This window comes from Balaenoptera borealis (assembly GCF_965194805.1).
Source record: "Balaenoptera borealis genome assembly, chromosome: 2".
Lineage (NCBI taxonomy): Eukaryota > Metazoa > Chordata > Mammalia > Artiodactyla > Balaenopteridae > Balaenoptera > Balaenoptera borealis.
Window position 1 is genome coordinate 124,878,812 of NC_138867.1, and position 27,556 is coordinate 124,906,367.

Below are 27,556 nucleotides of genomic sequence, written 5' to 3' on the forward strand. Positions count from 1 at the left end.
CTGTCTATGAATAGGGGACTGGTTTAATAAGTCATAGTATACCCATACTTTAGAATATCGGCAGCTACTTCAGAGAAGATGAATGACCAGGAGGGATGTTTATATTACTGAGCAGAGTAGTGTGTATAGTATGATCTTGAGTTTGTAAAAACAAAACAAAATCATATCCATCCATTAAGGTTAATACATGTTTGTGTAGACAGAGAGAAAGGTATGGAAGGACACACACCAAACTAGTAACATGAGTTACCTTAACATGTGGGGTCACGATATAGCATTATTTGACTTGTTGCTATAACCCTGTGTTAGTTTTGTAATGTAAAAGAAAAAAGAAGGGAAATCCTTGCCTCTCGTGTCCAGCCAGGGTGGGATTCTCAGGATTCTTCAGCCTGCACTGGACTCTTCCTGGGAAAGCATAAGCTGCTCTAAATCAGCATGGCTTCCTCATTCCTTTGAATTTAGATCTGCTTTCTTTAACTGTCCACCTGTTAGTTCCCTGGGTTGACAGAGAGCCAGTCTACCCCTTCCTCTATGCAAAAGCCCTCCAGATATTTGAGGACAGACCTCAACCCATCCCACTCTCCATTCAATTATGCCAAGACTTAGCCTCCAATCTTTATTCCTCACCAGTGGTCAGGGCTGGGTCACCTCTACTGATGCTTTGCCTTACTGAACACAATCTGCCAGAGTTCAGAACACAGAGGGACGTGTATTCTTCTATACAGTACAAGACATGTGCTTCCTACTCATACAGCTTAAAATGGATTTACTTTTGTAATAGTCCATATTGCAGTGTCAACTAAAATTTCCAGGTCTTCTTTCAAACAAGTTAATGTCAAGTCAAATCTTTTCTACTAACTACTTTGAACGTGAATGTGATTTCCTCAATTCTCTTCCCTAGGGTTTATCCTTTTCTCTTAAAAGTGAAATGCAGGAATAGGAAAGAGTATGTATGTGAATGTAGGAATCTAATGAATTGTGGATTCTGGATAATTGCATTTTTCTGCATAATGAAGATGATGGGTCAGCAGACGGGTGAATGCGCTAGGTATATGGAGAAAACAATGACAGTGTTCTGAAGTCTGGCTGGAGGGTGGGAGGTACCTTAAATCCTCCGTTCCCCAGTGGCAGGGCTGAATTTGAAATGTAATGATCCTGGCAAATAAAGTTGTTATGTGAAGTGGGCAGGGGAAGACATAACTCTCCAGGGGAAGGTTTGCTAGTTCCAAGGAGAGAAAGCAGGAATGGGCCAAGAACAGAGGTGAAGGAATGGGCCAAAGAAGAGAAAAGAGTGTTTGAGAAAAGCAGCTGCACACAGGACTATAAAGAAAAAAGGATGGCAAGCCTCCAGGGATTGGAACAGGGAAAGAGAGAAGAAAGCAGGCTGGGGGCAGGGGGAACTTCTATTCTAGTCTGGACTCTTTAGAGGCCAAGAAACAAACCTTCTCAAACTTACTTAAAACAAAACCAAAAACAACTTAAAAAACAAAAAACAAAAGGATTACTGTAGGAGAGAAAAATCTTGCAGTTTACCAGGACCAAAAACGGAGGATGTGAAATGGAACAGGGGCTTGGCCTGCTGTTAGGCGCCTTGGGGCGGGGGGGGGAACTTTACTTTGTCTTTCTGGCTCTGTGTCTGTCTCTCTTAGGGGCCACCTGGCTTCTTAAACTGCTTCTCTCTTCATGTCAGGCCCTCTCTTCTCTCTTTGCCAATAAAAGTTAACTCTGTTTACCAGTCTGAACATGGCCTTCAGTGAGTCACTCTAGCGCTGACTCCATCCCACTTTCAAACTAAACATGCAGCGCTATCAAAAAGGAGAGAAGGGAACAAGCAGAAAGGGAAACACAGGAGGGAGAAAGAAAGACATAGTCATACCCTTCTAGGGAAGTCTCATCCCTGCCCTTGAACATGCTGCGTTCACAATCACCTCCACACCTTTTCCTACAATGCTCCCCTTGCTCACCCCACTTCCATCTACCCCCCTTCCCTAAGCCTTCCTTGATCTCGATCGCTCCAGAACTCGCCCCATTCCTCATACCGTGTATGCACACAATCCAGTGGAGAATAATCTGATATTTTTAAGAGTTCTAAATTCTAGCTTCCTTCTTCAAATTGGCACTGTTTTGACAGCCTTCTTGGAATCATTTCCTCACTTGAGTTCCTAGTGCTAATAATTTAGACTTCTAACAGTCTCTTGTTCAAAGAGAGTAAAGCACAATTGGTCACTATTCCCTGGATAGAAATTTTATTTTGTTTGGAATGCTGTTATAATTGCCTTTCAATCTTCTTCAAGCAATGAATCCACTGCTTTAACTCTCTCTTATACACTCTCTCCCCATGTGCCTGTCAATCTTACACGGCAATCACGGTTTTTCAGACTAGCTCATTAAACTGTATTAGACGAAGAGTGTATCCTGAACCGAATAAGATTTGGTAATTACTTCTTCTGGAACAACATACTATTTTGGATGACTTATTCCTGGTCGAGTTTTAAATGACACTTTTATGTTATTATTCACTAAGACCCTGGGGTCTTTTTTACAAATTCACTTTGTCTTTCCACATTCTACACATGAATGGTTGAATTTTCTCTCCACATGCACTAGCTCTGTGCTTTGTCCTTTTAGAACTCTACACCCTTTCTGTCCCCCTCAAGTTTTCAAGGTTGTCATCCATTTCCTTACTCATTCCTGACCTCTTCTTTGCCCCCTAGTTTTGTGAAATGGGAGCCTATATAATGATGGGGTGGAGGAGGAAGTGTGACAGGGTAGAGCTTATAGCCTTTAAGGTTGACTCATAGGATTATAAGCTCCATTAATTTTTTTTCTTTCTGAAGGAAGAAATATGAATTATTTTCTCAAATAGGCAAAGCAGAGGACCTCTTTAAAAACCATAAGGTTCTGAGGCTCACAGTGAAAAGGAAGGGAAAACTAATCATACAGAGGGAAAAGAGGACAAATCTGCATTTCATTTAAAATCACTGTAGTTGAACTTCAAATTACTCTACCTCACTTCCACCTACCTCACATTCTATTAAGAACTTATTTTGCCCTTCATCTAGGAATAATTATATACTGAACTGCATCACGTATGCATTAGTATGTGGATTCAAGTACATAGGCTTAGCATAAGCCAGAAAAAAAAAGGAAGGAAACACATTTGAATAATGTTGACTATTGCAACTGCATTCCATTCAATGGTTGGAGATACCCAAGTAAGTATGAGATGTGGGCAGTGGATCTGCTCTTTCCTCAGGCATATCTGTGTGGATATCATCTCCCAGCATCTTGATGTGTTGAATGAGCTACTAAGGTTTAAAGAAGTCTATTTTTTCATAAATGGCCTTCCACATTTGGGGTATAGCTTTATATCAGACATTATTCTTTATATTATGCATATTTACGTGTAAATATTATTTTGTACAGTTTACAAAAAAAAACTATGTACACTATATCATATGGGTAATTTAAGGGATTTTTCAAGGATATTTTTATGGGATGACTTTGGAATCTAGCCTGTGCAAAATTGCCCACTTTACTGACCCTTTTTCAGAATCAGCAGAGGCAGGATTCAAACATAATCTGAATTCACAGACCATACTTTTTCTATCACACCAGGGAATCTAAAATCTTGATACTTTTAAGACTCTTCATTAGATTATCCTGGGGATCTTCTATCTTCCTTTGTCAAGGTCTAACTTACAGTAAGATATTCTAACACTTGGAAGAGTTCATGTAACTATTTCCAAGCAATATTTGTTGAGCACTTATTAGATGCAAGGTGCTACTGGTACACTATGGCTATGGAATCATCTTTTATCAAAAGCAGCTCACAAATTGAGAAGACAAAACGAAGAGTCTAATAATACAAGAAACTCATCACATAATTTGTAGGCAGGGGTCAATAACAGGGCCTTGTCAGTAATGATAAGGACTTTGGAATTCATTCTAAGTGATAGGGGAAAATATGTGAGGCTCTTAATAGGGTAATGAATGATCTGATCTATAATTTAAAAACATCATACCAAGTGCAATGTGGTTATCAGATTGTGAAATGTGAGGGGGAAGAGAGTGAGTGAATGTAGGAAGAACAATTGGAAGGCTTTTTTACATGGTAGTGATGGATATAGGTAAGAAACAAGCTAGCTGAACTTAGGAAGGAAATGAAAGAGAAAATAAAACAATTATAGAGATATAAGCTGCTTTGAAGGAACAACAGTAAAACACAGAGAAAAATCTGAAAAACATAGTTATCAACATGGTTTATAAGCATGGAAATGACACACAACAAAGTGGAAAAGTACTAAGACATAAAAATCAGTGGAAAGCAGATTATACTTTGAGAAAAGAAAGAGGATCCAATGTATGTATAATTGTTGGTCATAAAGAGACCAAAAGAAGTGAACAGGAAAAAATACTTAAAATACGTTTTAAAAAAATGCCTGAAACAAAGACTTAAATCCAAGACTGCAAGGATTGAAAGGGTACAGTATACCAACAAAAAGCGATGAGAGTTAATACCAAGGCATACTGTGGTGAAGTTATTTCACTTCAAGTATAAAGAAGATTTATGGGTTATGCAGAGCTTTAAAAATGAGTCAAATTTATAAGAGGTAAAAATAAGGCTGGTTTCAGACTTCTCTCCACAGTAAACCCCACATCAGAAACAGAACCAAACAGTGTCCACAAAGTTATAAAGATTTTATATTCTTTTGGGCTGTGATTTAGCATAGAAGCAAAATTCTTAAGCAGGCAAAAACTCAGGGAACACAATATTTATGAGCTTCTACTAGAATGTAAGCACCGTAGTGGTAGCGTCTGCTTCCATAGTGTTTTACATTTTCTCGCCAGCACCCAACACACAGAGCATTACACATAGTAGACACTCAATAAATGTTTGTTGATTGAATTAAAAAACTTTTTTATAAAACGAAAATTGGACACTTTCTCATTCAGAGAGTCCCAGACTGTTTTTTTCATCAGAACCACCTGAGAGCTGTTAAAGAGAAAAAGAAAATACAGATTGCCCAGATTCACACTTTGAGATTCAAACTCAGTTGGGCTTGGGTATCTTGATTTTTAAAAAGCTCCCAAATAACCGCAGGGAAATTAGCCTAATGCTTGTCAAACCTCAGTTCTTTTAGTATTCTCTTCAAGTTTTTTTTACCTTATCTATTTACCCAGACTGTTATTTACTTAATGTTTTCTTTAAATGAATCTGCTTTTTAGTAAACTCCATTAGTTTTGATAGGGATCTTTACATCACAGCAATACATGAAAAACTAGTTTTCAATGAACTGCCCAAAAACCAGAAGAATGTTATAAAAATAAATACAACGAAAAAATGTTCTTAAATTCTAGACAGATACGGTCACCTGGAAGGACTTAGAGCTTAAGGTCAGCACTCAGTTTAAAAAAAATTAAGATTTATAAGTGTTATTAGACAGGTTAACACAATATTAACTCAAAGTAAGACTCTGGGCTTCATGTAAGCAGAACAATTTTAAAAAGAAATGAAAAGAGAAAAACTTCAGTTATGTGATTCAAAGACAGTTACTTAAAGCTGTCTTGTACCAAGAGAAACACATAGCCCAGACTCTGGGGAACACAGTAATCTTCGAAGGTGACCATCATAGTATCCGGACATTAGGTGATTAATATATGTTGATTTCAAGTATTTATAGGTAACCTACTTTGTGTAAAGCACAAGTCTGGGTCTTGGGAATAAGACAACAAATAAGATAGTCTCTGTCCTTAGGTTGTTCAATGCTATTTCACATGCCTTTTCACAGAGTTATTTGCATAAACAAAGAGGAGTCCCCCCTTTACCCGTGGTTTTGCTTTCCGTAGTTTCAATTATCTGTAGTCAACTATAGTCAAGAATATTAAATGGAAAATTCCAGAAACAAACAATTCGTAAGTTTTAAGTTGTGCGTTGTTCTGAGTAGCGTGATGAAATCTAGCAGACGTGACTCATCCCTTTGTCCATACCCTGCCCGTGAGTCACTTAGTAGTCCTCTTGGTTATCGAATTGACTGTCGAGGTATCGCAGTGTTTGTATTCAAGTAAGCCTAATTTTACTTAGTAATAGGCCCAAAGCATAAGAGTAGTGATGCTGGCAATTCAAATATCCTCTTACTGTGCCTAATTTATAAGTTAATCTTTACCATAGGTATGTATGCATAGGAAAAAACATAGTATCAATATATTTAGGGCTCTGTACTATCTGCAGTTCTGGCCATCCACTGGCAGCTCTTGAAATATACTCCCTGCAAATAAGGGGGGCCCACTGTAGAGAGCTGGGACCCCTGAATGGTCACTGACTGCGTCTCTCTCACCCATGTATGGCTGCAGCTTCCAAACCCAAAAAAGTGTGGGACTGTGTCTTTTACATTTGCTTCCTATAATCATAATAGTACCTAATGCTTCCAGAGGGCTGCTATATGCCACCCCATCAAGCACATGGCATGATTTATCTCACCTAATCCTCACAACCACCGTACAAAGCAGGGATGGTAAGTGGTGGTTAACCTCATTTCTCAGATGAGAACATAGAGGCACAGCTCTGACAGGAAGCCCTATCCAGCCTGGAGAGCATAAAACTACCTACCTGACTAGCTGAGATCCTCACTATAGTAAGGCTTTTCTTCTATAGTATTACCTGCTACTGCTATTTAAATCCCATTTCCTTATCCTGGTGTGATCAGAAAAGGAGCACGTGACTCTAATGGCAGTCTCATTAACTTCTGGTGTTAAAGGGGAAAATGCAGAGAATCAAGGCAGGTGCAGATGGGCACTGTTGGAAGGAGAATTAATTTAAATGATAAGCAAAACAAAGGGAGAGAATAAGGGGAAGATTTCACTGGAGGTTAAGAGAAAAACAATGGGCTCTTTTTCTAAACACAAAAGGAGAATGTAAGTGGGAAAGAACGAAGCCAGGCTGCTGGAGCCTGGCAGGGGGTAATTTATTGATTGACAAGTAAGAATGTGACAAAAAGAAAGACATAAAGGAGGAAAATTATCTGCTGCAGTTTTCACAATGGGAGATGTCCAAGGAGGCAAGAGATGTAAATTTCCCAGGGGAAGAAGATTATGTAGTAAAATTCTTGTCTTCAAGTCCTCAAAAGGCAAAGCACTGATTATTGTTTGTTTGTTTTAAAGCATTGGGTTTGATGCTGAACAAGGATCAAATTATACAAGTGGCCCTTGACACTGGCAGGTGTCTGAAGCTGTTTGGAGTACATGAAAGTTAGGGCTAAATATTCCTAAATCTCATAATGATTGAGTCAGAGAAGATCTCGATTTGCTTAGGGAGTGGGCTCAATGGATTTCTGTGGACTCTCCCAGAGAGGGGAGGAGAGTCTAGAATTGGAGGCAAAAGAATAGCTTCTCAACCAGGATACTGCTGGAGTGGGGGCATGCCTTGAAAGACACAGAAAGGGTAAGCAGAGTTCATCCAAACATTACAGATGAAAGTTACATTATCCCTCTTGACAGGGGAAACCACTAGTAGAAACTGAGATAATTAAGGACAGCTAGGGAAAATGGAAACCATACTATGGTTCAGCATGCAAACAAATAAAGGGGGAGGACAAAGCTCCTTTCCTATATAAGCAGTATGTGCAGCTGTTCAGTTTGGAGTGTTCATTTAACTTCTTGTTAATTTCCAAGTCTTGGAAGGAGTCTGACTCAAGACTCTCCCCAACTATTTATTTTTCCTTCATGAGAACTCTTTCATTTAAAGTGACATTCTATTCTAGATATATTTATAGGCATGTAATTTCTTTTGTCTTGAATTATAGAAAATGAGACAAACCAGCTCTTGAGTTATAACACCAAATACAGAGAGGCATTTTCATTTTTTAAGGTTGCAGATTTAGGCAAGCTAAGTTTACAGACTGTTTGGAATTTCAATCTCTCAACATATACGACACTTGCAAATGCTTCTGCTCATATATTTTTTTTCTTCCCCAGAAGGGATCAATGCCAATAAAGCTCATCTGCCTGAGTTATGGCTTTTTCACTCTGATAATCAGTAAAAATTATGCAAAGGCACAGTGCTGTTATCAAACAGAAATAGAGAGCAATGTAATTCTACCTGATAATTTGGCCTGGCACATTGTTTTTCCAGAATCTATCTCACCACAGATGCTGGCAGAATGCTTTCTATATATAAAAAAAAAAACAAGACCAATTAAGGGGAAAATTTCTGGAAAGTCAATTTTGATATCCAATGTTGTATTTGAATTTGCAAATGTTAAACAGGTTGGTAATGAGCTTGTGCTGGAAGAGAAAAATAGAATTTTTTTTAATGATCAAGACAAAGGAGAAAATATCAAGAGAACTTCTTTTGGTTGTTTTTATTTAAGGAAAAGTGACCTACTTGGAATGTTTCTCTTTATTGCTAATGGAAAATAAAGACAGAAAGTCTAACATCTGACAGTGGATCCTTTGACCTAGGCAGAAAATTCTGCATTTCTGATGACTGATGGTTAGAGGCTGAGGCGGAGAAACTAAAGGAAGATTCACAACCAGAGTCCTGGGTCAACTTTTAACAACTTTACAGGCAGTTCTTGATGGCACCCCCCCCTCCCCAGGCTGCTCACCTGAGACGTGGCTGCAGCTTCTTCCCTACAAAGGAGTTACTACTAAAGCACATAAAGTTTCTTAGCTCAGGGAGAACTTGAAAGTTCACTGGTCCTTCAAAAACAGGTATGGCGGGCTTCCCTGGTGGCGCAGTGGTTGAGAATCTGCCTGCCAATGCAGGACACATGGGTTCGAGCCCTGGTCTGGGAAGATCCCACATGCCGCGGAGCAGCTGGGCTCGTGAGCCACAACAACTGAGCCTGCGCGTCTGGAGCCTGTGCTCCACAACAAGAGAGGCCGCGATAGTGAGAGGCCCGCGCACCGCGATGAAGAGTGGCCCCCGCTTGCCACAACTAGAGAAAGCCCTCGCTTTCCTCGCAGAAACGAAGACCCAACACAGCCAAAAAAAAAAAAAAAAAAAAAAAAAAAACAAACAGAAAAAATAACAGGTATGGCACTGTGGGAACACACTTACTTCAACTTATCCAGAGAGATTCAAATTGATGATTTATTTTCCATTATCTCCTAATCTTTGCTTACAGAGTTTCATTAAGAATCTTTAATGGGAATTTCTTTTAGGCCAGAGATGTGTCATTCACTAAAGAGTCTTAAACATTAGGGTTGATATGTCTTAGGCAAATAAACTCTAACCATAGGATCAAGTTAGAAGTCTCTTCCCTCTTACCTATCCTCACAGAACTGTATGCTTCTATCCAAAAGCAGCAGCTGGGGTCTACCAGTTGTCTCTCTGTTCTGAGAATTCTTGATTTCCAAACTGGAGCTAGTTACCTATTCTGGAATGGTCACTACTAAAAGCTGGATACTGTGTTAGTATTTTTTTTTCTGATAACAAGTCCTATGATGTACGTACTTGATTGATGATAAAACTGATACTTTGAGAGCTTAAGTAAAAGGCCCAAAGCCATACAAAGACAGAGCTGGGATTTGAATCCAGAGCTGTTCCTTTAAAGTCTGTTAACCGCTACACTAGACTCTTTCCCAGAATGGTTCCCACTGTGGGCTTTCCTCCCCTACCAGAGGTTAAGTGGAAAGAAGTTGGCCTTACGTTTCTCCTGGCAATGAGGATATTTTGCTCACACCTTCAGAACAAACAGGCAATTATTTTGTTTTATTGTATCCATATGACTTGTTCCTTCAGCTCCCATATCTCTTTGTATACTGTCTTAACTCATATTTTGGGTTTGTTCACATAAAATATATTGCATTTCTCTTCTAGGTCCTAGGGAATTTTAACTGTCAGCCAACACATTTCAGGTTATGTTGTAATTTTGAAGATATGCTTCTCTTTAAAATACGCAAAGGGTGGAAAAGAAGAAAGGCTCCTCCATTATTGGCAGCAGGAATATCTGGGCTTGACAAAGACCTGGCCCCCTTTTCACACAACTGCCACTGACCAAAGTCCCTTCCAAAAGCTCTGGGAACCGGATTTAACTCTGTCTATCCTGGAGAATGAAGCAGTTCCCCCCCCAGTTTTGCTCACTCTGTCTAGAGTAGCCCAGATGAAACAAAAAAGAGTGTTTCTTGAGGTCTGTGGTATAAGTTAGTAGTTTGAGTTTACTCTGTGCTGGGGCTTCTCCACCTGGAATCTTCCAGGCTCTCATGTTTTGCTAGCTACTTGGTATTTTATGGACATGAAATGCAGTGAGGATTTGGGCACTGCCCAATCGATTTCAACTTTTAAATCTATATTGAACATCTTCTGACTTCCTGTCCTTCATTCAATCTTATTTCAGTTTTATGCTGTTTTTTTTTTTTTTGCCCTGAGAAATACCCTGATATCCTGGATGATAAGAGAGCAGGTTAGCCACTGTTGGCCCCTAACTCTCAGAGATTTCTGCCCAGTGAATGAGAGAAAGGAAAATGGCAACAATAGCAATGATGATTATGGTGATTACACAATCGGGAAATCTAGGACCACATAGACAGCAAGCGCAGTACCAAACTTGCTCCCCTTTAGAGTCTGGGAAAGCTTTGGTGGCTGCTATTGCTAGATTAGTGATAGAAGCCTTAGGAGATGCCAGGGAAACAACTCGCCTCTTCCTAGAGCCAGTGGGCATTTGTCTCTGTCGTTCCTCTGGGCATGGGGCCCTGTTCTCTCTGCATGGATAGCAGAGCAAATCCTGTTTAGGAGCCAAGCGAGAGCTCTTTGATATGGTTCTGCACTGCTACACAACCTCAGTCCTTGCTTTCTCTCTCTCTGGCCCAATTCTTGCATGGAAAATTGAGGTAATGATTTATATGCTGTTAGCAGTTCTGACAGGTGCACTTGATCTTGGCTTCCACCAGCCCCAGGACTAATCGGAAGCTTATCTTTTCCTTTGTGTAACAGGGAGCTGTCAGGTTCTATGACCCTCCCAACAATTCAGTCACTCATGGGAGGCTTCACCTTGGAGGGAGGACACCTTGATATTGGAGGAGTTCCATGGAGGCCACGCCCTGACATATATCAACACAGTGGCAGTCAAGGGTTAGAGGGCAACATGGCCACACTGACCAAATGCCACTGGCTTCTGGAATTTAAACTTGTCATATCTGTCAGGAGTTTTCTAGGTTGTGCTGGCAGCTTTTCTGCCTTGGTGTATATCCTGTCTTGGGTGTAGAACATTGAGCTATTGAGCAAAGAAGAGCTGTGTCAAAAAATGACCAGAGCAGAGAAGAAAGGGTTTGCATTGCTCTTGGGAGAAAGAGCAAATTCCCTAGCAAGGTCTATGATGGCCGTAACCTGGCTGCCTTGTCACCTGCATCTTGCTGGTACTACACATCCCCTGGGATCAGCATTCCAGCCACTTCGGCCTTCGTTCCATCGCCTGTTCTCTGGCGCAACTTCCCACCTCAGGGTCTTTGTCCACGGCATTGCCTCTGCCTGGAAGGCTCCTCCCACTCCTCTCCTTACCTACCTCCTGCTTCAGCTCCATTATTAACTGCTCGGGAAATTATTCTCTGTGCTCCCTGAATGGAGCAATTCCTCCATCATCTCCTCTCCTATGCACCTCTGCAGCCCCCTTCCCAGTGTCAGTTTTATATCAGGGGCATTTGATTCATGCCCTTCCCACCAAAAGAGACTGAGGGCATGAGGTCACGGGCAGGGAGCGTGCCATTCATGTTCACTGCTGTAATTCTAGGGCCTATTACCATGCCTGGCTTAAAGGAGATACTCAATAAATACCTATGGAATTAGTGAAAAAATGAAAAAGCAAGAGACCTAGGTGGCACCTATGTTCTTCATTGATTTGACCATCAAGTAGGGAAAGGCACATTTCATCAGGACTGGTGTGACAGCCATCTGAGAATTCATGTGCAGAGATGACTTTATTATGGGAAGGAATAATGGTAACCAAGTGTGGCTTTGTTTTGTCACTTCTGTCTCAGTATCTAACCTGACAACTCCTGAACTCCTGCTTTCTTGTCTGCATTGATAGTCTTATATATCCCTGCCCCCCTTAGGATGTTTTTCCCAGATGCTCTTTGAATTTGGAAAGCAAATTATTATTTTTTTTAAATCAAGCTTTCAGAAGTTTCTAAACATCTGCATGTTTGGAATTGAAAGGGCAGGATACTTGGATGAAGCTTTCACCTTGTGGCTGGATGTTTTGGCATTAAACAGACAATGTCCTCATTTAACTCAAAGTTGCAGAATTCTCAACTCCTGAAAATAATTAGAGGAAGTGGGATCACAGGGCAGAATAGAAAATGTTGAGAAGGGGTTCAGGCAGTGTTTAAATACATAACAGGACTGACTGTGATGTCAGGCATGGGTACACGAGGTTGGTGCTGTTACTATTTTCAAATAAAAGCTTGTAGCCAGCTAATGCCTCACTGAATTATAAGCCCCATGTGAGGGCAGGGACCACACATGACTCTATATGTGGAACCTTTTTTTAATAAGTGCATATTAGATAGATGATAGCTTACACAGAAGGAAACGTTTATGAACAGTGATGGTTTTTAGATTGGCTGAAGGGTCATTTCTGTTTCAAGAAGTCTCTGACAATAGGATAAAGCCCACATTGGCCCAGATGGGTGAGAACCATGGCTATTGGGAGGCCAGACAACATGGTGGTTAAGAGTGGGGGTCTGCAGTCAGACAGTCAGGGGTGAACTCTGGTTCTGCTACTTGCTAGCCAACAACCTTGCACAAGTTGCTTCCTCCATATGGAGCTGTTTCCTCATCTGGAAAATGACGATAATAGTTTTCAGCTGATAGGGTTAAGGTGAAGATTAAATGAGGAAGCACGCAAAGTGCCTGGAATAGTGTCAGGCACTAGAAAGTTCTCAGTTAATGTTAATGAACTTGTATGTCAAGAGGGAGGCTCTGTTAAGGCTCTTTCTCCATCATGGGATTCTGAGACTGGACGGCAGGAAAATGGGGGTGGAAACGCTGCCAGGCTAACCCCTGTTCCCTGACCCAATTCTTTCCGTCAGCATCTCCCAAAGTGAGGTCTATCGCTGTACTACTCAAAATAACGGACCCCTGAACTGTTTGCTAATGGTCCATGACAAGATAAGGAGCTCAAGCCAGAATCAGTGCACTGCTTCATCCATTGAGAAAGTCTTGCTATGGAAAATAAAAGTGTCAGCTGAACTATACGGTGGATTAGTGATGTGAACGATTCATATTCTGGTACAAGCTCTTTATCTTGCTGTGGACCGACACTGGGCCAAGGACCACGTCTTGAGTAAAATGTTAAAAAGAACAGTAATCCCATAAATTGCGAAAAGCGTTTTTCGTGGTCAATTAGGTTTGGTGGAAAATAATGCATGCACTATATTTTTCTTCGACTTTGATATTGTACATTAGTATATTAAAGGTCTTGAGAAACCCCAAAGTAAATCAATTTGTTTAAATGTATTTAAGCTAGGATTCCCCATATTTTCTTGAGCAAGAAACATTTGTGAGCATGTATGTGTGTGTGTCTTTACAACCGCTTTTAACATTTTTTCCGGTAAAGAACACGAGCTCAACTGATCATCTGATGAAAACAACAAATTATGAGTGTGATCTATTCTCCTTCATTCAACTACATACAAATCTAATACCTTTCTGGTAGAAATTCCTTTCCTTCTGGCTCAATCATTCTAAGGAAACCAGAGAATTAAATCTTTTTCCAGTTGATAACAATCTCCTTTAACATAAAACTACCCTTATGAAATATTTTCCTCCAACCAGTTTCTTATACTTATGCACCAAAGAAAAGAAAGTATCGTCCTCTATACACTAACCTCTAGGGAAATACTTAAAACCTTTTTCTCTGGTAAGGACAGGTATTTAAAATCAGTGCATCAGTGGAAGTCTGGTTTGCAACGTACTAAGATCAAAGTGATCTTGTTTTCTACTGAACTTGACTCCAAATCCATTTTGTGTTAATGATTTTCTAGAAAACTCTTACGTATAATGAGCAGAGGCCTTAGAATTCCTCCTGTGATTTCAAATGAGTTCTTTGCGTAAGTTGGTAGCAAAAGGGACCTAGGCTCATATTTTTTATCTCTATTTAAATAAGTCCAATGAAAAACAAATAAACAAATACTATAAATCAGCTCTAGGCTATGTTAACATTCTAAGGTTTCCTGAACAATGAGCTTCTTGGTACTTTGTGCCGTGTGCCCGCCTGCACACGCATACACATGCATGTGTAGTTTCAGGGGCTGGACCTCACACCTCTTACTCCAGCAAAAGTGAGCTCATATTGGAGAGCCAGGACCTGGTCTGGGCACAATGTCTTTCCCATGACACTCATAATTCAGATAATTCCATCTGAAAGATTTAGAAAATGGAGATACTTTTCTTCCTCGAATCATCCAATTATGCCCTGGATTTTCCATTTACTTTAAAAGTATACAGAGAGCCCTTTAAAGGAAAAGATGGAGAAAATCATTCTAATAACTTCTCTTTTGAGAAAAATCCGTCTGGGTCAGTGTGAATTAGGTTTGACCCAATGACAAGATCCTTGCTTGCAAAGCCTGGAAAAGGTTGGCAACCTGCCCCAGGCTGACCAACCCACCCACATCTCCAAAGTTCAGACCATTTAATGACCAAACTTAGGAAGAGAGAATGGGTCATAGTCTAGAATGCTGTGCCTCCTGACCAGGGATTCTCGAGATAAACTGCACCAGAGACCATGGAAACATCGAGATTTTCTTCTCTAACATGATCTTTTTCTTCTTCTGGTACTAGTGGACTTCTCAGCTTCCCACTGTCACTGAGTGTACCTGTGGGGAGTGTCATTTACTAGTTCCTATCACATTCGAGAAGCCATGGCTGCCTTCCAAAGGGGCTGGGAGCAAGAGACAAAGAGAACTCGATCTTAAGCCAGGTATAGGATTCTGTTTATATTTACATTTATCTTGGATCTAATTACTACATGGTAAATGCAGCACAACAAAGGTAGCTTTGAGATGAAAGAAAATATTTTATTGTCAGTGAAAATATTCTGAATCCAAGGCAGCTTTGGAGAGCCAGGGCAAACACACATTCAAAATAAAGCAGAATGGACTGCTGGATTCACTATTATCAAAACATAATGCTGCTTTGAACTTTTTCAATATATTCATCAGACTTTCCTGAAACTCCTGGTTGTCCAGGTGAAAGACAAGATGGGAAGGAAGAGGAGAAAGGTCATAACATATACCGAGCATCTGGCAATCATAAGGCATCACACCAGTACTGTCAACACATTACTCTATTTTATTAGCATGACCTCTGTGGGAAGAACTTAGGATGAGTTCCATTTTTCAGATGATGGCTGAGATGTGGTCAGAGCCCTAGCCCTTTCTTGGGGGCTCTGTAACATGGTGTTAAGATCACAGACTCTGGGGTCAGACCGAACCTGGTTAAAAATGTGACTCAGCCCCTTAGTAGCTGCAGCCCTTGGGCAAGTAACTTCAGCTTTCTAAATCAAATGTCCACATCTGTCAAATGGGGATAAAAACAGTACTCAGCCCATAGGACTGCTGTCAGGCTGAAATGAGATGGTGCTTGCATGCATCTAGCAGAAGGCCTGGCACACAGTGTGTCTTTAACTAGCGTCTGCACTATTGTTACTGTTACAGCACACTGGCCATTAGGTGGGCTGCCCCCCAGATTTGACCAGGAGTAAGAGGGGGAAAGAACCTGAGTTATAAAGGGCAGAGCTGTACACACAACCCAAATGTGCTTGGCGTGCAGAAGCTCACTCCACATCAAATTACTCACTCAGTGTGAAGGCAATATTAGTGTGGCCCTCAGATTATTCCGTATAGAGCCTTGAGATAGGAGGAGGGAAGCAGGCAAAGGAAGAACTTAACAAAATCAAATCAGAGAACCTCCACTTTGGAGTGGACCTCAGTGGTCATTATGCCAGTGGTCCTCAAACCCAGCTGATCTTCAGAACTACCTGGGATGCAGCTGAGAACTATGGGTAGATCCCTTGGCCCTGTGCCTGGACATTCGGAATCAGTCAGCTGGGGATGATTTAAGATATGCCTAGACTCTGATGATCACCCAGATTTGGTAAACCATGATCTAATTCCACGCATCCTTTCTGCTTCACCTTCCCCCCCCACAAACAAAACGGAAACCCCACCTGGGCCCAAGGTCCCCGCAGCATCTACCATCTCCTTCATGGTTTCTTCTCTAGTCCCTGTTTCCTCATATTTTAGTTTATACCAAATATTCAAATGAATATATCAGGCATTCTATTTAATACAAGAGGCAGGATAGTAGTATGGATTTTAGAATCATAAAGACATGAATTCAGGGACTTCCTTGGTGGTCCAGTGGTTAAGTCGCCATGCTTCCACTGCAGTGGGCACGGGTTCGATCCCTGGTCAGGCAACTAAGATCCCACATGCCGTGCGGCGTGGCCAAAAAATAGAAGAAAAAATAATAAAGCCATGAATTCAAGTCCAAGTGCTACCACTTACTAGTGTCTGACCTCAGGCAGGTTGTTTAACCTCTCTGGCTTTGGGTCCCACATCTCTGAAATGAGGTTTATTTTATCACCTTCATTATAGGTTTATCTTGAAGAATAAATTAGCCAACACATGGAGCATCCCTGGAACAGAGCAAATGCTAATACACGTCTGCTGCTCTTATTATTATTTCAGTTAGTTCCTTTGCCTCACATTGAACCCAACTAATGCTGTCTCACTGAATATTAGCCAAAGAACAGGACAGGGACATCCACAAGTATCACCCCTAAAAGGCAAAACATATCAAAACACTGAGGCTTGGTGGTGAGGGTAGTGCCCGGGGTTCCTGTGGAGTGCTTTCTGATCCCATAAATGAAACCCCATGACACAGACTGATAGAATCAGATAATGATGGCAATCAATAACGATAACAGAAATTATTATTTATTTTCATAAACACAGAGTACGGGCGTCCTGCTGAGTTACACACATCACATGCCAGCATTCACTTGTGCGGTAGTCAGTCAACGGGGGATTGCAATATCCCCTCGCTGAGACAGGAGGGGGAAGGGATGGAGTGGGGGTTGAGAAATTACCCACAGCAGAGTGACACATTCACAAAGTTAATCTAATCCAGGGGCCGTGCGGGTGCCACTGCAAGCATGTGAATATGGAGTAGCCTTGATTGATTTTGCACTGCAGCAGCTAAACACTTCATTTTTATTTGCAACAAATATAAGGAAAGGAAAGCTGAAGCTGTAAAAGGATTGGCTATGAAGCCCCTAGAGCAGCAATACATCATAAAATGAAGTCTAGAAAAATTAAAAATGGGTAGGGGAAGACTGTATCTGTGTCCTAAGAGGCCTCCGTTGTCAAGCATAAGCCCAAAATGAAAACCTAAGGCAGTGATGGCCGATCCTGACTCAACCAGTAATTTGCCCTGTTACTGGCCTGGGATTACCCATTCTCCTGGAGTGAGCTTCACCACACGGTCACCACGGAGGCAGCAAGAAAGCACAAAGGCTGTGTCTAGACCGAACACATCTGATTCTCAGTTCTGCCTCTCAGAGCCTCAGTTTCCTCTTTTCTAATGGGGATAATCACATCCAGATCACCAGAAATAGGGAAACCAGCAATTCATGTCCTACTTGCCCCCCCAAGATCCTTGGGATCATTAAATGAGACCCCCCCCTCCAGCATGAAAGGCCATCTATCCCTCAAGATGCATGTTGAAAATTCCTTCCTGGTCCTATACCTCTTTCTGTTCTCCCTCTGAACTGCCATGGCAATCTTCTGTGCTTTTCTCAGGACACTTACCCGATCCGGTGTTTCTCAAAGTTTGGCCCAAGGATCACGTGTGTCAGAATCACCCGGGGATTTTCTAAGGGGGGATCTGGTCAGTGATGCTATTGGGTACAACTCAGACCTTCTAAACCAGAATCCCTAGTGATGAGGCCAGTGCTTGTGTTCTAAAATGAATCCCAGGAGACTGTGAGGGGCGCGCTGTGGTTTGAGAACCACTGCTTGAATTAATTTCATGTTGCAGCGACTTGCAACCTTCCCCTCCTGGCCCCTGGAGGACAGAGAGCATGTTTCACTCACCTTTGTAAGACCTGCTCTGTAGTATGTACTTCGCACACTGCCTGGTGCATAGAAGGCACTCAATAAGTAGGATAAAAAATACATTGAAAAGCTCTATGTGTCAGATGCTATTATCCTCATTGTTGTCTAGATCAAGGACCACGCAATAAATAGTCCTGTATGATGGTGAAGGGCAGGAGGTGTGGGATCAGACAGACCTGGGTTCCATTCTTGGCTTTGCCACTTATTATCTGTGAGGTCTTAAGCCAGTGTTTGCCTCCCTGATCCTCTGTTTACACACCTATAAAATGGGCATGATGCATAAGCCATAGGATTGTGATGAAGAACCAACTGTAAAATGTACAGAAAACTGCTCAGTGCGGAGTCTGTCCCTAGGAAGGGCTGAATCAACGTAGCTGCTTTTATTGGTAAACTTAAACCAGTGATCTGTTTAATCAGTTCTCTAGAAAATAGATCAGGCAGTTAAACTAGTGGTTTCACAAAAACGATCACTTTTGGGAAAAAAGTGTGTTTAGCCAAGCTGTCTAATCCCATGACCTGTTGGCAATAATCCTCAAGAAGTTCCCTTCAGAATTTGGAGCTGGTGAACGCTCATGTCGATTTGCCATGGTGTCTTAGACTGTGGCTAGGAGGGTGTCTAAATTGCCACCAATGGGATGTGCAAACATCAGGGTCATTCTAGGTGGAAAAATTTTAGTCCAGGAAAGTCACAAGAATGTGTGTGTCCTGAGCTGAGAGAAAGACAGAAGCAGTCACCAGCAGAAGGCATGTGTGTAAAAACATGATATAATTGAATCTTTTCTCTAAAAAACAGTGCATCCATTGTGTGCTCAACCTGTGGCAGAAAAGCCTTAGCAGCCTTCACCCTCGCCCTCCACTCCCCCCAAAATCTAGCTCCTACATTGAGAAAGCTTTGCCGAAGAATTCCGAGAGACACTAAGAACGAAATTCCCCTGCTCTGCAATCATGAATTAGTATTTTCTTAGGATGTAGCTGTAGGGAATCATAATGAAAAGCATCAGATTTGGGGTCAGATGGATTAGGTTTGAATCCCAGCCCCACCACTTTCTAGCCATGAGATCTTGAGCAAACAACCGCTTGTCTACTCTGAAACTCAGTTTCCACTTCTATGTAATCTATTCATTTGACAAACATTTCCTGAATACCTACCATGTGCCGGAGCTACAGGAGAGGAGACACATGGTTCCTGCTTTCACGGAGCTTACATTTCACGGGAGGGGGAGGGGAGGCCGACAGTGGACCAATGATACATCTGGCCAGGAGGAAAGTTAAGAATAAAGGGGCAGGGTAAGGACACCTAGAGTGAATGGGAAGATGTGAGTGGGCTATTTTCCCTACAGAATTCTAGGAGAGCTTCTCTGAGAAGGTGGCACTTAAGCAGAGACTTAAATGAAAGGAGGGAGGGAGGCTTTGGATGATCCAGAGAGGATAACAGAACCCGAGAGAGTTACTGTTAGGACAGAATGATATAAGGGTATACAATCCAGCACCTGGCATATAGTAAGCACTCAAAAAATGTGGCTATTATTATTATTAATATTAATATTAGCTGTAAGGAATATCCATTAGAAAACTTGAGTTCATTACATCCCCTTCATTTTGGGGAGTTATGGTGTCACAGGTTGGGAGCTCACACTTTCCAGACAGACTCTGTGGAACTCTTTTGTAACTGGTTCAAAAGCACATTTCCACCTGGCTTAGGTTCCCAGGGCACTGGCAGCCAATCCTAATGAGGGAAATAATAACTCCAGGCTCATTCTGCACAGATAAGTACGCTACATATGATTTCTCACCACCCATCTCCCCTCCTGGGCTGATTAAGTTACACGAACTATGAGTTTCCATTGCCAAGAAAGGGCTCTGAGGTCTTCTTAGCTGTGGGTATTGGGAGGTTGGAAAGAAGGGTATGGAGAATCTTGCTGAGTGGAACTACATAAGACCTCAAGGTGAGGTCAGAGGTCAGAGGCATGGAAACTCCATGTGTGTGAATACGTGGGTGAGAGAGAAAGAGGGAGGGAGGGGGAAGGAGGGAGAGAGAGACACATGCATACATCCTGACCTAGAATAATAATGGCACTAGTTATTAAGAAAAGCATTTAAAATGCCCAAGGTATGTGTCCAAGTTGAAGAGTCATAGCTCTGGATTTTTCAATCCCAGCTCTCGAACAACCAGTTGACAGACACTGGGCAAGTCATTTTCCCTCTCTGAGGCAGCATCAGGTTGAAGGGCTCAGGGTCCCATAGATCAAGGTTTGATGCTTAGCATGATCTTGGGCATCTTACTGAAACTCTGTGAAGCGCATCTGCTCCATGGGTATTTAAGAGTGAACTGTACCTCATGAAGTAGCCAATGCAGATACAGTGTGCAGCATGGTGCATGGCATATAGTAAATGCACAGTAAATACTGGATCCCAGCATTTTCACCTGCCTTTCTACCTGGCTGGTCTGAGGCTGAATCAGGGAATTAAGTAAGTAAACACTTTGTGATAAAAATGGTATCTTACAGCTTATAAGGTGTTATTATTAAACTATCATCATGATTATTGCTTTGAATGTTATAATATTAAGCAGGAGATGTAGTATCCATAGAAGTGCTTCTCATAGTCTCTCTGGGTAATGAGTGACTGGATTTGAAAGGCTATCTTGCATGAAAAAATGAAAAAAAACAACTACATTCATACTTTGAAAAGCTGAACCTCCCAGCACTGAAACAGAACATGTTCATTACTCAGTGAGGATTAATTAGCTGTTAGGTATTATTAAACATTCTCACTCTCAAGATCCATGTAGAACTGGAAACGATGAAAGTGAACGAGAGGTAATCATACTACAGGGAAGGAAAAAAAAAGCCACCATTGCTGGCAATGCAAATGTCAAGAGTAGAGCATGTTAGTAAATTATGGTCTGATTAATATCACATCAACTCATTCTCTGTTTGGAGTCATTGTTCTGAAACTACGGTTTTCAGGGTTGCCTGGTTCTTCTTCTACCACTGGGATCAAAAAGAAAGCAAGCTGGCCTTTTCAGTGTTTGCACTGAAAGAACACTGGAGTGTGGATGTTTACACTGAAATGAGGAGACTTGAAAGCCTAGGAAGGTAGACGAGATGAAATCAGATACGAGTTTTACAATATGATAGCAAATGTGTCTCATGAGCTGGTACAATAACTTGAAACGACTGAAAAGTAACAGAGGCTCATAAAAACAAGAGCGTGGAGGAGCCTTAGAGAGGATAAGAGTCCAGGGGTAACAGATCCCTTTGTCTCAACCACCAGGGGCCCATGATAAAAATGCAGATCCCTCTGGACCACCCAACGTGCTGAAGAGAATCACTGAGGCTGTGTCCTGGGAATCTGCATTTGTAACTGGCACCCATGGTTGCAGAACCACTGACTTTCTCCAGTCCTCTGCTCAGTTGCTTAGAAACTAAGCACGGAGAGAAGAAATGAGATTCATTGGCCCAGGGTCACAGATGGTTAATAAGGACACAAGAACCAGAACTGGGGTTTTCTAAGTCCCAGCCACTCCTCAGGGCCTCCTTCCATGTTTGATATGTACAAGTCCACTTCATAACATCACTGTGTCACTTTGGGGACAATCTCTGTTCTAGTGGAACTTACATAGAGTCCTTCTCTCTTCTTCATCATGGGGATGGCATCCTCCCAGGGGCTAAACACAGGTATACAAAATCCCACTGGATGCATGGGCAACTGGAATTCACAGTGGAGACTACAGATGGCATCTGAGAAATTCCATCCACATAGCGAACAATAGCACGGTAACATCTGGGCAGAAGTTCATGTTATAAACTCCCCAGTGGTGCCTAATCCATCTGTTTTCTCCATACGATTGCAAAGTCCTGAGGGGTGAAAGACTATCTTGTTCCTTTTGTATCACCAGTACTGTGCTTGCCACTTGGTAGACACCAGTGAATAGCTTGAGGAGTGAATACAAGAGTATAAAAAGTGTATGAAGAGAAAAATGGGAATTTTCTCAAACACATAGCCCTACTATCACTAGGGGGTAATAACAGTCATGAAAATGATGATGATGAGAGTAAGACTAAAAACCATCAGCAGGAACTAATATCACTGAGTGCTTTCTCTGAGTGAGACACTACACAGGCTAAGCTCTCTATCACACACAATATTGTACTGAATCCTCACAACGATCCCAGGAAGTAGCGACCATCCCTCATCCCTGTTGTGCAGATGTGACATGGGAGGCACACGGACTTTAAGTAATGTGTCCAAGGCCACCATCCAGAAAGGAATGGAGCCAGAATTCTAACCCAGGACAGAGTGACTCCATGTTCATACTCTTCACTGTTCTGCCCTCCAGTCTCAAAACCTCTGAGCATTTAGAGTATTAACCCAGTCTGATAAGGTAAACTTGTACGGCTGTTCTCCAGGTTGAAGGCACAGGCGGACGAGAGGAAACAGAGCAGCCAATGCTTGTTGGCCCAGAAGAAGCTCAGTAGAAGACCAGGTACCCATTACTACTGGGTACACACACGACAGCCTAGCATTATGGGCCGCAAAGAGTCTGTGCTCAAAAAGCATCTGCTGAATGAACAGATGAACAAATGAATGAATGAATGAATGAACAAACCAACAAGCCAGCTAATCAGGCACATGATGATCATTCAATCCCCACATTTGCCTCTAAACATAGGGCGACAACCTCTTTCCCCCACAGATATTGATACTTCTGTGTCTCTTCGCAGTTTTTGGTTTTCAGTAGAGCTGCCGGCATCTGAGAGCACATATTTTACCCAGTTCTGAAAGTGGCTAGGGGCCAGGGCTGGTCCCAACATGTGCCTGGCTTTACCGTTCACAATGAACACTCCAAAATTAAACTCATCACCCAGTCCTAAATCATTTTAATCTCTATCTAGAGAGCCTTCCTTTACAAGTCTGCTTTTAGAAATCCATTTCTAACACCATTTCCCTAACAGACATATCCCAATCTCCCAGAACCAAATATAATTTCTCCCTCCTTCGATCAAACTGCAACTCTCTGACTCTCATTGCATTTATCTTACTCTAGTTAGTGTCATAAACATCTGCATATTAGTCCTACCCATCCTCTTTCCTTACCAGACTGTGCTTTTCTGGACGGCAGGAAGGAAGCTACCAAGACTAATAGTGGAGATCATTTCTTGAGTACCAGCCACGGAATAAGGGCTTTCCATCCTCACTGCATTTTAGCCTCAGAAGCCCACACACAGTAAGGTACTAGGTTCACTGTTTTGCAGATGGAGAAACTAAAAATAACTTGCACGACTGAAGTTCAAAAAGGGAGTGACTAAGTGAGAGTCTGGTAAGTGGCAGAATTTGAACCCAGGCCTGTTTGATTCAGAAGTTCATGTTCCGAATCACAAGACTCCAACTTCCCATCTGGGTAGTTCCATGCCTGTGCCTTGAAGGTGCTCAAGACATGTTAGATGATGCAAACAGACAGAGGCTAAGAACATAGTAATGTATGGCAGTGACCCTGCAGGCAAGTCCTCAGGGGCAAAAGGAAACGTGGATTTATAGTCATCAGAGCTTGGTGCCCGTCCTGCTCCTTCACCTACCACCAGAGACTCAGGTAGGCGGGGTCTCTGCTTGACCTCCCTCCCTCACACCTGAGAAGGGTAACCTATAGCAGCAGCAAGCACGCGGCCAAACTTCCCCTCCCCTTCCCCTGACCCTGGTTGCCAAGGAAACTGAAAGACGGTGGAAAACCAGCCGTTGGGCTCACCCGCAAGGTTGTGATGGTGGCAGGATCCCGCAGCCGGCCCTCCTCATCTTTCAGATTGTAGCCTTCTGGCCTCTTATCACGCTCGCTGACTTTCCACAGCTTCACAGTTTTATCTGCAGAGGGCAACCAGAGGAAATCAAAATGACAGTGAGAGGAAGCTGATAAAGGAGTCTTTTTTTTTTTTTTTTTTTTTTTTGCGGGACCCAGTTGGGGGCGGTTGCAGGGAGAGGTGAAGGTCACGATGGAAGGGACTGCTAGGGAAACTGGCTCAGGTCAAGGGCTTCAGTGCATAAATCTCAAGGCCTCTGAAGGCAGAGCTCATGTTTCAAAACGAAAACATTTATTGTGCTGAGACAAACGGTTTCCCTGACAATGGGCTGTTAAATCTATAGCTTACATTTAAATTGGATCATTCAATAATAATATGTCCTGAACACTGAATAAGAGTAGTCACAACATATGTAGAATTAACGATGTAACCATGTTAGCGCTTTCCATGGAGAATTTACTTAATATTCACAATAACCCTGAGATGTAGGTCCAATTATTATCCTCATTTCAGCATCCCACCTCACTAAACACTGTCCCTAGCATGGCCTGAAAAGCCCTCTGTGACCTGCACCCCTACATCCTCACACTTTATGATCTCATTGTCTACCCCACTCCCTGCCACTTCCTGTGCTCCTGCCACCTGGTTTCCTTACAGCTCCTTGTATAGGTTAATCCCACTCCAGCCTCAGGGCTTTTGCACTAGCTGCTACTTCTGCCAGGAAAGCCCTTTACCCTCTTTTCCACAAGATTTGTTCCTTCCCTTTGCTCTCCTCTGTTTATGTCCCAACCTCAGAGGGGGTCCTTCCTAACCAACCTACAGAAAGATGTTTTCCTCACCGTTCTGTATCCCCTCTTCCTGCTTTATTTTTCTTCAGAGTACGTTTCACTCTCTGGCAACTTAATTATCTCGTCTCCCTCACAGTAATTTAAATATCATTGGAGGCAGGGATTCGGTCTGTCTTGTTCCTCACTGTATCTCCAGCACCTACAGCAGTGCCTGGAGCATAGTGGATGTTCAATAAATAGGAGTTGGATGAATGAATGCATCTCATTTACACAGTGCATCTTGTTAGCGGTACTCAGGGAAGTAAAATGCGAAGGAGATTCATCCAAATGTTTTCCCCTTGCAGTCTCCTTTCTGAGTCCCCAGCTGGAAATGACCTTTCTCAGCTTTGTACTGTCCCAGGACTCTACACCACTTGGTGACCCCTGTCATTCTCTACAGCAATAAAACAGGGGTGAGGACTCCAATGACTACAGGAGGTAGGCAGTGCCCGGGGAATGAGTGAAAGGGGGCGGGGCATCGGGGGAGCTGGAGATGGCATGCCCCACCTGCAGGCTTTTGATTCCATCTTTTAAAAATTGAAGTTGAGTTGATTTACAATGTTGTGTTAGTTTCAGGTGTACAGCACAGTGATTCAGATATATGTACATACATATACACACACACACACACACACACACATATATATATATACACACAGATATACACATCAATATATACCTTTTTCAGATTCTCTTCCCTTATAGATTATTACAAAATATTGAGTAGAGTTCCCTGTGCTATACAGTAGGTCCTTGTTGGTTATCTATTTTATATATAGTAGTGTGTATATGTTAATCCATTTTTTAAGGAGACATGTTTGGGCCAAACAGATCATGTCTGTGGTTGCATGCCTTTGGAGGCCTTTCTTATCAGATCCTGCGTTCATTATTTGTTCTAACTTCTCTTCTGGATGGCAGACACTCGGCTGCTCCTCTGTGTCTTGCTCTGTGCTTGCACAGGATGGCTTTGGAAGCAGAGAACCTTGGGTCCCATCCCCACTCCAACTCCCGCCACCACGTGGCCGAGGGCTGGGATTCACATGCAGTAGGCACCTAACTAGTCGTTGGGCGACAGACAAATGGGAGTAGCAGATAAAGCAGGAGAAAAGGTACAGAGTGGCCAATTAAGTTTGAATTTCAGAAACATGAGTAATTTTTTAGTATAAGTATGTCCTCAATACTCCAATCTTACAAATAGAGATAGTAAACTTCTCTACGCCCCAGTTTCTTTATATGTAAATTGGGGAAAACAGTGTCGTCCTTAAATGAAAGAATGCATGTAGAGTGTTTAGCCCGGTGTTGCACTTCTAATCATGGTTCACAAATAGCAGCTGTTGTTAGAATTAGCAAACTGGGCAACTGTTCTGCAATAATAAGATGTTGCTCTGACAGCGTGAGCCTCATCCCATGATGATGTCGGCACATCTTACTTCCTCTCTGTAAGGCTGTCAGGGGAGGAAAGCCGCCCCTGTATCCTGCCTGTATTAGGATTCCCTTGCTCCTTTGCCCCTCATCTCCCTCCTCCATCTCTCCTTGGCAAATGCCTTGTCCTCAGCGGTCTGAAATGCACATTTTGAAGTGGGCTTCCTGCAACAATTTGGCTACTCTAACAGAGAAGGGCCCCTGTTTCCTAATATGTGGGCATCACTTGGGCTGGTCATGTCTGCTGGCATGCCTGTAAAGTCTACTAAGTGTAAGATTTCACTTAGTGCATTCAGCCCGGCTTGTACTGAGACAGAAGGTGAAGAAGCCTTTCCCAGATGTTGGGTTGAATTTAGAATTTTCTATCTATACTCTTCTGGTCCTATCCTCTCTGAATATAGGCTGCATAATGACCTGCTTTTTAGGGTGAGAAGATGAAACATGGGCCATATTTATTCAGTCATTTGATTAGCTACTAATCAGAGATCAGAGTAGATTAGCTACTGTGGCTTAGAAGAACCCAAATCAGTGAATTTTAATACTGATTATTTTCTATTGCTGGGCTTTGGAATGTAGCCCATCCCAACTGCAAGGCAATTCTTCTCTTATATTTTTCTTATTAGGAATGATAAATTGCTATACAGAGAAAGAGAGAAATTGGAGGTAAAACATAAAGAATAAAAATCCCTAAAATCCCTGCAGTCTGGGACTACCATTGTTAACATTTTGCATAGTTCCTTGTAGTATTTTTTCTATGCATTTTTTTGAAGAGGGATACAAACCTATAATAATATCTCATATATAGATTTTACATTTCTCATTTTATTTTCATCTTTTTATTACACAACTGGTACATAAAATTGTAGAAAATGAAAGTGAACATAAAAATAAAAAAATTAAAAACTCCCTCAATTCCAGTAGACAAAGACAACTACTATGAAGAATTTATGTATATCCTTGTATTATATTTGTGTGTGGAATTATATAACATTTTTAATAGCTTTTAATAGATGTATCATGCTATACATAGTTTATAATATGCTTTTTTCCTAACTATTTACCTATCTATACCAACATCTATTTCTACAAATACATAATGTATAATAGTGAGAATTAGTTAATAATTAAAGGTCTAGTAATGGGAGATTTATTAATAAACTATAGAAAAAACCATACAAGGGAATACCATGCAGTCATTGAAAATGTTATGGTATTTTAGGAGGAATATTTCACAATTAGGAAGATACTCCTGTTATTAAGTGTTATATTATTATATAAAAAAATCTGGTTGCAAAACAGTTATAGAATATGTCATATTTTTGTTAAGAAACAAACAGATTTATCCATGCCTCTTTGCTTTTCTCTTTAAAAGACATTAATAGTGGTTCTCTCTGG

General features: G+C 41.7%; 1 protein-coding gene across 9 annotated transcripts in view; it reads right to left on the reverse strand.

Moving 5' to 3' along the window:
* The window catches only part of PPP2R2B (protein phosphatase 2 regulatory subunit Bbeta), a 686,949-nt gene that overhangs the window by 75,406 nt on the left and 583,987 nt on the right, over nt 1-27,556 (reverse strand). For all 9 annotated transcript variants that reach the window (XM_082382725.1, XM_082382729.1, XM_082382726.1 and 6 more), the window contains one exon: nt 23,864-23,976. In XM_082382725.1, the coding sequence (XP_082238851.1) occupies nt 23,864-23,976 (113 nt within the window). The remainder of the gene's footprint in view (nt 1-23,863; nt 23,977-27,556) is intronic.